Consider the following 9274-nt stretch of genomic DNA (forward strand, 5'->3'; position numbering starts at 1 on the left):
GCCGAGAGCAAAGTGATCGACGCTGCAGTAGACGCTCGACAAAGGACCGAATCTCAAGTCGTAGACGTGGCAGAATGGGCGGACTCAGTATCACCTGCTGCGGCTTCCATTATCGACGCGAGTTGGACTCGGCAGCCGTGGCATACATGATGGACTAACCTCGTCGCGGTCTGGCAACGTGGCAGCCGCTGCTCCAATTGTCGCTAGTTTGCCGAAGAAGTTGCAGGGAGTGTGATTGCTGAATAGATGGCGGAGAGCCGCCTTCGGACGACGCTGCGATGAGTTCACGATCACAGTCAGCATCCATGAGCTGTACGCCATGGAACATATTCGGTATAACGTTAATTATTCTTGCTTTTATCAATTGATGATCTCAGCAGTGAGGAATGTCATGGTCGGCAAGTTGCGGCAGCTAGTGTGCTGGGTGCACCGGTTGTGCACTCTGAGGCTTAACATTACAGTACTAGTTTTTGCTTAACGTTAACGCTAGTTTTTGCTTAACGTTAACGTTAGAGTGTAGGTTATTAAACCCATGAAATTGAATATTAATTCATAGAGGAGTTAGTAAATACTAGTAATTCGTAAAGAGTCCAATACTACTACGTAGACTGGTATATAAGTATAGGTGAACACTTTTTACTCCGAATGTATGTTTCACCAAAAGCTGAAACTGCTTGCTGCTACCATGAGAACTGAGTGCTGTGCACACGTGTCCTTAGCTGGCGTTGTATTTCTCTCGTCCCTGGGAGGAATCCTCCAACTCCAGCCCGAATACATTCGTGGATTGACCCATGCCACGCCGGCCGCAAAGCTGGCGACGAATTGCTGGGTCGGTGCTGCAATCTATGCCACGACATGGCTTATTTGCCTTGCTGCGTTAAAGGTCCAAGGTCGACAGGAATCCAGTTTGAAGAAGAAGTCGTACGATCTGCAAGAACTCCGACGTGCAATTTCGTCATGGGAAGACTTGGGCATGCCTCCGCGTTTGGATGGACACGAAGGCGACGACGAAGACCAAGATGACAACGTTGCAATTGGCGGAGTGCGACACAACACCAAACCTGCCAACGGAATTCAAACATAATGGTGCCTTAATTCCTTTTGACTAATTGTGCCTTTATATTCCTGCACGTACTACCGAGTACTCGACCTGTCAATTTTCGTTGGTCCAATTTGAATTCGAGGTCGGCTCCATTTGCGTACGTTACCGTGCTTCGATTCGTTGAAACATATCGTTCTTATGTTACAGATAAACTCACCAACGACAAATGCCATGCTGGTCTATCAGTGTAATGGCTACTGAGACCAGGACGAACCTTTATATACTTCTGTTGAACATATCGTGTTTTTTCTACTTTATCGTTCCAATATTCATGTTTTGAGAATAATTGCTAGTGTGGATAGCTCAACCTGCGTTGACCAAGTGGTCGCGGAGACTCTGTGAAGTTACGGGCCTTCCAAGAGTTGCCGTTTCCATTGTAATGCATGTACCTAAAGTACTGACTGTAGTGCAGGCAGCACATCGTAGTAACGTTATCGGTATCGTCGTACACCGCAAAACACTGACAAATGCAAACGCACGATTAACCTTACTGTAGATATCGTGTTTCGACTGTGATCGACGGATGGTGGCTGGCCGGCTTCCAGTAAGGACTCAACACTTGTACACTAAGATCCCGATTTCGCCCACGTACATATACAACATGTGTCGCTGCTGGTAACTGATGTCGAAGCCATACCCTTCGCCTATGAAGCAGTGCCAGAACGACCCGAATTTCTTGTCCATGCTTTGCTTGATCAGCTGTGCCGCCGCCTCGTAGTTCTTGAGCGGCACGTGCTTGTCCACGGCCATCGTGATGATTTCGATGGTTTCCGTACAAACTTCGGACGTCATGTCGTTAAACTTCATGTGCGGACGTGATGAGATCTTGCGGTATTCTGCCTCCGACAGCTCGCCCCCTACCGCGTCGGCTTTGGCTGGATCCGGCATGTCTCTGCTTGGATTTGTCGGAGGAAGAGAATGGTGTATATCTTGAAAGGTCGCATTGAGATCCGGATACCGGCAAAGCAGGGAAAATCCCGCAACGCCTGGATTTTGACGTCGAAGTCAGTTGGTATATGCACTGTGCTGCATGAACAAGCGCACTTGAGTAAAATCATGCATCGGGGCTGGAGTGACTTGGACGCATATAAATGAAGAGACTGGTGTGGAATTTATGAGAAAAGGGTGGTTAAAAATGAGCGCGTTAGTCGCCCTTTCGTGGTTTGGGCTTGCGTGGGCTGGAGCTGCCGTCGCTCTGGATTAAACTGTGCATTTCATCGCTGTGCATAACCTTGGCGTGCATGAGTTGGGTCTTGATGGCGGAGATGACTCCAGCGCTTACCGCTCCGCGTACTTTCAAGTCCGCGCCTTCGTCTTCGTCCTTCTTCAACGGATCGCACTCGTCGCTCGAGGACACGACCTTGACGCCGTAGCGCAAGTGCTTGGACTCGTTGTGCACTCGCAGCGCATACATGCACCCTCCAAAGCACACGGCGTAGAGCACGGCCGCAACAGCGCAGCTCGAGTGCAAGTCATGGTTGTCGTGATGATGCAACCCACGAATGTACTGTGGCTGTTTGCTCAGTATGATGGACATGAGGGAAAGGTAGATCATCCCCACCGCAGATAGCCCTGAGCAGCACCGCAAGCATCCCTCTTTCATGCTCGATTGCCGCCGTAGTTGGATGTTCGTTGACGAGTGCGGGGGTGAAACGACTCGATCTTACCTAAAAACAGGTTGGCGGTTACATTTGGGCGTTGGGATTTGGTCAAAACATACCCATGTCGCATAATACTATTACTACGGAAAACTGTATCCGGAATTCGTACGGATACATCCGATCTTGGAACTGCAATCATGAGCATGGTGCATCATCCGTCGCAGCTGCCAGTGCTGGTCGCGTCCAACCATTTGCCAGTGCTGCTCGAGCGAAGAGAAGATGGCAAGTACGCGGCAACGTGGCGCGGGGACCGCCTGCTGGCATCCACCATGGCGTTTTCGCATCGCGATCTGTTTCGACCGAGTCGGCGAAAAGTTCGATTCCTCGGTCGGGTCGAGCTGGAGGTGTCACTCCAAGACCAACCTGCTGTGAACGAGGTATCCTACATGATCATCACCCCGTCGATGTTGTCTGATTGTCATTTTTTGTGGCTCGAACACTTCTCCCGGACACATGAATCGACCACGACTCCGACTTCATGCGTAGGCTTGTGCCGCGATCAGCTGCATCCCAGTCTTTCCCAGCGCAGAGACAGATGTCGCAACGTACGACGCATTTTGCAGTGGACCGTTGCGCGCTGTGTTTCACAACATGGTGCATCCATCGACATTGAACCCCCCTTCCCATGTACACGTCCATTTGTTATTCGAAGGCAACACCCACATGGCAACCTCTTCTCGACACGAACGTAGGTCCAGGAGAATGCGGATCCGTGGCCGGCGTTCCTAGCCATGAACAAAGACTTTGCCGTCGCCATCTCCAAGGCATATGCAACAGGGGACATTCTGTGGCTGCAGGACTTTGACTTGGTGATGGTCCCGCACTTCCTCGCTCGACTCGTCCGTCCCATGACGGTCCCATCCACCGTCGGACTCTTCATCCACGTACCGTTTCCCTCCAAGTCGGTTTTGTCGACGCTTTCTCATGACCGCGACATCCTTCGAAGCATGCTCACGGTGCACCACGTCGGGTTTCACATTTACGAGTACGAAAACACGACATACATTCTTGAACAATTATTGTCCTTTTACCCAAAAAAATTGGACTTTTGTGCTGATTCTTTGCCAAATCTATCGATCCATTCTTTGTTCCTGATATTTGTATGTAAACAAATACGACTAAATTAAGTCACACACTAATTGAATTCGTCGACGAGTGGATTTGATTGGCTACTTGATCAGCGTTCTGGTTTTTGATTGGTCGATCGATTATCTGCCGATTTGGTGCACTCTCGTCCATGATTGGCCGACATCCAGTTCGATATATTTGGATATATATTCTTTCTCTTGTTTTTGAACCATTCCAATCTATCAGACACGCTCGACATTTTTTGGACGCATGCGAAGCGCTGATCCGTACGCCGCCACCAAGCATGATACAAGGCCAACTGGTGGTGCACCACAATGGCAAACAAGTCCACATAACGTGTGCCCAGTTGACGGTGGATGCCGCGAGGGTTTGCTGTCCATATTGCGATACATTGCGATGCATGACGTGGCAGATTCTCGTCGTGGTAGGTGGAGAGAGACCTGGCGTCCAACGATAGCGTCCGCGACGAGATCATTCGATGGCGCCAACTGCATAAACTGATCTTTGCCGCCGTGGACGTCGTGGACGAGTTGCATGGGATTCCGCACAAAGTCGTCGCCTTCCACCAAGTATGAGACTTTGGTCGAGCGACCTCAAGATTGCGTTGTAGTTTCTGAAGAAACGCCCGGAATATGCATCTCGTGTGCTCCTTGTGCAAGTGGGTGTGGTGACATCCACCCTTGGATCTACACAGCATGCTCAGGTTAGGATAACACGAGAGAAAGAGAGATGGGTATCGAACCAAGTTGATGGAGTAGACTCGTGTAGGAAGTCCGCCGCCTCGTCGACGACATCAATGCGCAGTACCCCACCCCCGTGATCGTGTTTGACGTGAGAAACGATCGCATGCCGACGGTCGACCGCATTGCGCTGTGGCGCGTGGCCGAGGTGTTTGTGTCGACCGTGTTCGCGGAAGGGTTGAACACGTGTCCGTTCGAGTACCTCGTCACCCATCGGCAAGGACGTCGCTCATGCGTTCACACGTTGCTCATGATGATGTGTGTCCATGTAGCAATGCCACGGGTCTGGCGATCCTCAGCCAATTCGCCGTCGCGCGCCGCATCCTCCACGGCGCGACCATCGTCAACCCGTGGAACATTCACTCGGTGGGTACTTTAGAAATGCTGTCGTGTGATTGGTTAGTGGATTTCTATTTCCTCGTCATGGATTGGCTGAATTTAGAATGATGTGCCATTTGATTGGTCAGATCCAACTTCACCTTCAATTAGATTGCGACCGCCATGGAGGCTACAGTGCACATGTCGTTGAAGGAGAAGGAATTCCGCCGCGACTGCGACGTCCTCTCCATCGCTTCCCACACACCGACCCGATGGGCTGCCACGATCCTCTCCGACATCGCCGCCGCGGCGTCGGCACCCCCCAAGAAGCTGGACGTGCTCACCAAGCCGCTCACGGTCGAGCACCTGCTGGACCTGTACTACAAGAGCCGCGGTCGCCGCATCTTCTTCTTTGACTACTACCGCACGTTGGCTCCGGACGTGTCGTCTGATTTCGGGATCGTCTGGCCGGACGTACCCGTGGACGTCCTGTCGAGCTTGGAGCAGCTGTGCCGGGACCCGCGCAACACGGTACGTCCTCCACTCCACAACTCAAATGACGACGCGACGTCCAGGTGTTTGTCGTGAGCGGGTGCAATTGCGAGCTCTTGAGCGACAAATTCGGGTCCGTCCCGGGACTGGGGCTCGTGGCAGAGCATGGGTACTTTATCCGATGGGCGATGCTCGGCCGCGCGGCGCGCATCAACAAGTACGTGCGACGTCATGTAAATACCGCGTCATATGGAGTTGCGTACTACGTAGAAGTATATATATTTAAAGAAGATATAGTATATTGACTTATACTTCACGTTTTCATGCATTGGAACCACGATGATGGAATTGCGCATTTATTTCTATTATTTTTATATATATATATATTGAGAAAGATATTGAAGTTTTGATGCATAGAGATATCCTGGTTCACCAAATCCATTCAACGATTCTTTGTACGGATTATTGTATGTGAAAAAAGACTCCCGAGTTACACTAATACAAGTCATACACTAATTTTATGTTGAATGGTTGAAGCGAGAATTTTGTTTGATTGGGCATTGATTTGTGTTGTGAGTTTTGATTGGTCGATCGATCGCCATTGGCCAATTTCAATGCCCCTATACAGCAACAACATGCTTCTTGTTTTCGTGTATATTAGTATTTACTTGCTTCCACTTAGTATATATATATAGACTGTAATTCGGTGAACTAGACCGTGGGAACTGTACGGCGACGTGTTTCGCGTGAATGCGTCGTGTGGCAAATGGCGTGAAAAGGCTGAAGCCATCATGTTGATGTACGTCGATCGCACCAACGGCGCCGCCTTGGAAATGCGCCGCAGCTCCATCTTGTTCCGATATGCCAGTGCCGACTACGGGTTTGGACTTTTGCAGGCGCGGGAGCTGTTGCATCAGCTCACGGCTGCGTTCGACGTAAGACATTAGTATGCATATATTGTATTATGTACTGTAGTTAGTGTGTTGTACTCATGATTTCCTCCTCCGGTGGTTGGTGGAATGAACACCGCCAAACAATCGCAGGACCTGCGAAATTTCATATAAAACAAAGTTGAAGGGGTATTTTTTGTGACTGCAATGCATCAATCAATCTTTTTAGCCAATCATATTGCAACAACCTTCATTTTTTGTAACAGCCAATCATACCCCTTTTCTCGATTAGTTGGCGATTTCAACAATCCCCCAAAATAGGCAAATTTGACTGAAAAGCACAATATATAAGTATGACTTGAGTAGGGATGGCCGCTGAGTGTGATCCAAGGCAAAGATTACATTGAAGTGCGCCCGGAAGGCCTCGGGAAGGGCAAAATTGTCAAGCAAATTCTACACAAACTCCATATGGATTCGATAAAAAGTGACGAGCACCCGGCGTCGTCGTCGCACCACGGGGCCATCGACTTTGTGTGGACCATGGGCGACGACGTTGCTGACGAACTCATGTTTGACGCGGCTCACGACTGCGGCCACGCTTTTAACATTGCTCATGGTACGATCCATACAGTTCGATTAATATATATTGCCGTTTTACCCAAAATTTGGGCTTTTTTTTGCACTAAATACGCCAAAAATCGATCGATCGATCGAATTTTTATAACTGAATGTTGTATTTCAAAAGTGTGGTGATTTGTTGTATCACACTAATTGAAGTCACACACTAATTTGGCTTTGTTGACGGTTTCCTGCAATCTGATTGGCTAAATCCTTCTGCCGATGATTCTTCTTCTGGACTTTATTTGGTTGTGTAGATGCATTCACCATCTCATTCGAGTTTAGAATAAGCACAACAATATATATATATATATATTTCCACGGAAAGTGTAGCCCCGTTTGACCCGTTTCGAAGTGATGTGGGTCTCTTTATTTGGGTTTTATATATAGGATAGGTTGGTTTTGACAATATACCATTATGTGTAGATCCACCACACGTTTTGTCTTTTTACGATATTTATGACATTCGGACAACCTATTCGTGTCGATTTTTATATACTACTTCGAAGTATCGATAGTCATCCCCCGTTGATTTCCGTATCGCTTTATTTTATTACTTTTTGCGTTCAAGTTAGGTCATATAATAAAACTATCGTTACATGTGTGCGTCTTATCAATCCTACCTGACTGGGACTTAATCATGACGTGGCAGTGCTGACATGCACCGTGGGCCACAAGTCATCGCAAGCGCAGTACTTTGTCTCAGATCACGTCCAAGTCGTGAGTGTCCTCGCCAGTGTCCGCGCGGCTCTCACCAAGGTACATAAGACTGTTATAAGACTGTCGATATATTATATAAGACTGTCGATATATTTGGCTCAATCAAACTGGTAGACGTCCAGGTATCGGTCTGTGGGGGACATGCAGTCCATCCTGGCTAAACACGTGCTGCACCACGCGCCCCATGTCACATACAACACGTCGTCGCAGCTGGACCAGCCGATATCGTCTTGTCCCATCTTGGCGCGCAAACCGTCTGCAAAAGCGTTGCGGCTACGAGGCTTGTATATTCAACCCCTCTTGCCTATTTACTGTCTCTCGTTTGAGTACTTACCCATGTGAAGCATGCATAATCATGTTTAACATGCCATATTCCATCGTTTTTGGTGTCCAGCTGTGCTACGTATCACAGTATAAACCTGGTGATGTGTAGAGCCCCCGTCCTCGAAGAAGACCAAAGCGGGCGCAGTGTGGACACATCGATGCCGCCGCCTGTACCCGCGGCAGATTCGCGCCTGATCAAATGGATGGCGCTCCTGCTAGTGCTAAGTCTATCCTCTCGTCACCTGCGGACGTGGTATGCTGGTTCCAAGTGGAAAGTGACTGCCGCCGGCCTTGTGTTGCTGTCTGTGGTGGGCGGGTATTGGTATAGTGCTGCTGCGAAGCGTCGGTGGTGGAGATCGTAACAATATATATATTTCGGTATAAACTTGCAAAATTCGCGCGATTTGTCTAATCAATCTTGAATCACGCTGGAGTTTTGATTGGTTGAATATACTTGTCCTTTCTGTAAGAGCCAATCAAACACACTCAAAAATAGATGAATAGAGTGTGACTTCAATTAGTGTGATACAAATCACAACAGGACACACCTTTTGACATACTACCGTTAGTACAACAAACTAAACAATCGATCGATAGATTTGGCGATTCAGAACCAAAGTCCAAATTTTGGGGAAAACGACAATACCATCATTGCATTGGAACACCGACTCAATTGTATCGGTCGTCCCCCTTGTACATTTACGTGTACTGTACAATGTATGCTTCCTAAGCACTACAGCACTTAGAGCATCCCCACCGCCTGATGTAAACATAGAGCTGAAAAGATCCGTTTATTGGGTGCGTGCTGTAACAGTAGTAAGTAGTACATCACTTCACCGCCAAACCACACCGGTTGGGAGCAAACTCGCGAGGACGCCCGCTGCGGGCGATTGAGGTTTTGGAGCTCTCGCCAGTCGAGAATTTAGTGCGGCAGTGTTGGCATACATTCTATTGTCTGTAAGATTCATAATCATGCTGCCGGTGTGCTCCAGGACGTCGGGAGTAGTCCATTGGGACCTCAATCGCATAGAACTGTAAACGACCCAACAGATCTGTTGAGAAATCTATGTTTATGTTTACATCATGATGTAAATTTTCTTGGCAACCGGTGTGGGTCTGAAAAATGTAAATTTTGCTGATGTAGTGATGTACCACTCCGTCCCAAATTACTGCCACGTTTGACGTTTGCCACATCATATTTTTATGACCCTGCATTAGTTTTTGTTAAAATTTGTACCAATCGAAAGAGCAGAATTTCTGCTATTTCTCACGGTGATTTTATTACCTTAAACATGGTATACACATTCGCTGCGATCATAT

The 9274-nt window shown here is 48.3% G+C and overlaps 4 protein-coding genes across 12 annotated transcripts; 2 read left to right on the top strand and 2 right to left on the bottom strand.

Annotated features, from left to right (window-relative positions):
- The first annotated feature begins 651 nt into the window (after window positions 1-651).
- On the top strand, window positions 652-1141 carry H257_12916 (hypothetical protein). The gene has a single exon (XM_009840302.1). The coding sequence runs from the start codon at window positions 686-688 to the stop codon at window positions 1082-1084; it is 399 nt and encodes a 132-aa protein (XP_009838604.1). The 5' UTR covers window positions 652-685; the 3' UTR covers window positions 1085-1141.
- Window positions 1142-1563: 422 nt separating this feature from the next.
- On the bottom strand, window positions 1564-2035 carry H257_12917 (hypothetical protein). Its single transcript, XM_009840303.1, has one exon. The coding sequence runs from the start codon at window positions 1988-1990 to the stop codon at window positions 1655-1657; it is 336 nt and encodes a 111-aa protein (XP_009838605.1). The 5' UTR covers window positions 1991-2035; the 3' UTR covers window positions 1564-1654.
- Window positions 2036-2202: 167 nt separating this feature from the next.
- Window positions 2203-2764, bottom strand: H257_12918 (hypothetical protein). Its single transcript, XM_009840304.1, has one exon. The coding sequence runs from the start codon at window positions 2703-2705 to the stop codon at window positions 2247-2249; it is 459 nt and encodes a 152-aa protein (XP_009838606.1). The 5' UTR covers window positions 2706-2764; the 3' UTR covers window positions 2203-2246.
- A 123-nt stretch (window positions 2765-2887) lies between these two features.
- H257_12919 (trehalose-phosphatase) lies at window positions 2888-8348 on the top strand. 9 transcript variants are annotated; one of them, XM_009840312.1, is made up of 15 exons: window positions 2888-3140; window positions 3250-3390; window positions 3456-3748; window positions 4078-4219; window positions 4281-4421; window positions 4463-4555; window positions 4621-4808; window positions 4865-4958; window positions 5082-5441; window positions 5486-5619; window positions 6118-6337; window positions 6659-6908; window positions 7563-7669; window positions 7745-7910; window positions 8064-8348. In XM_009840312.1, exons 1-15 carry the CDS (start codon window positions 2901-2903, stop codon window positions 8147-8149), a joined length of 2655 nt encoding a protein of 884 aa, XP_009838614.1. In that variant the 5' UTR covers window positions 2888-2900; the 3' UTR covers window positions 8150-8348. The 9 variants fall into 9 exon arrangements, with proteins under 9 accessions (XP_009838614.1, XP_009838607.1, XP_009838615.1 ...); XM_009840305.1 differs by having other exon boundaries at window positions 7745-7914; window positions 8064-8347; XM_009840313.1 differs by having other exon boundaries at window positions 7745-8348.
- The last annotated feature ends 926 nt before the right edge of the window (window positions 8349-9274 follow it).

Source organism: Aphanomyces astaci (genome assembly GCF_000520075.1).
Source record: "Aphanomyces astaci strain APO3 unplaced genomic scaffold supercont1.44, whole genome shotgun sequence".
NCBI lineage: Eukaryota > Oomycota > Saprolegniomycetes > Saprolegniales > Verrucalvaceae > Aphanomyces > Aphanomyces astaci.

Coding starts and splice junctions, on each gene's coding strand:
- H257_12916 (XM_009840302.1), top strand. CDS start 686: ATGAGAACTGAGTGCTGTGCACACGTGTCCTTAGCTGGCGTTGTATTT.
- H257_12917 (XM_009840303.1), bottom strand. CDS start 1,990: ATGCCGGATCCAGCCAAAGCCGACGCGGTAGGGGGCGAGCTGTCGGAG.
- H257_12918 (XM_009840304.1), bottom strand. CDS start 2,705: ATGAAAGAGGGATGCTTGCGGTGCTGCTCAGGGCTATCTGCGGTGGGG.
- H257_12919 (XM_009840305.1), top strand. CDS start 2,901: ATGAGCATGGTGCATCATCCGTCGCAGCTGCCAGTGCTGGTCGCGTCC. Junction 3,391..3,455: donor CATTGAACCCCCCTTCCCAT/GTACACGTCCAT, acceptor ACACGAACGTAG/GTCCAGGAGAATGCGGATCC. Junction 7,915..8,063: donor GCGTTGCGGCTACGAGGCTT/GTATATTCAACC, acceptor GGTGATGTGTAG/AGCCCCCGTCCTCGAAGAAG.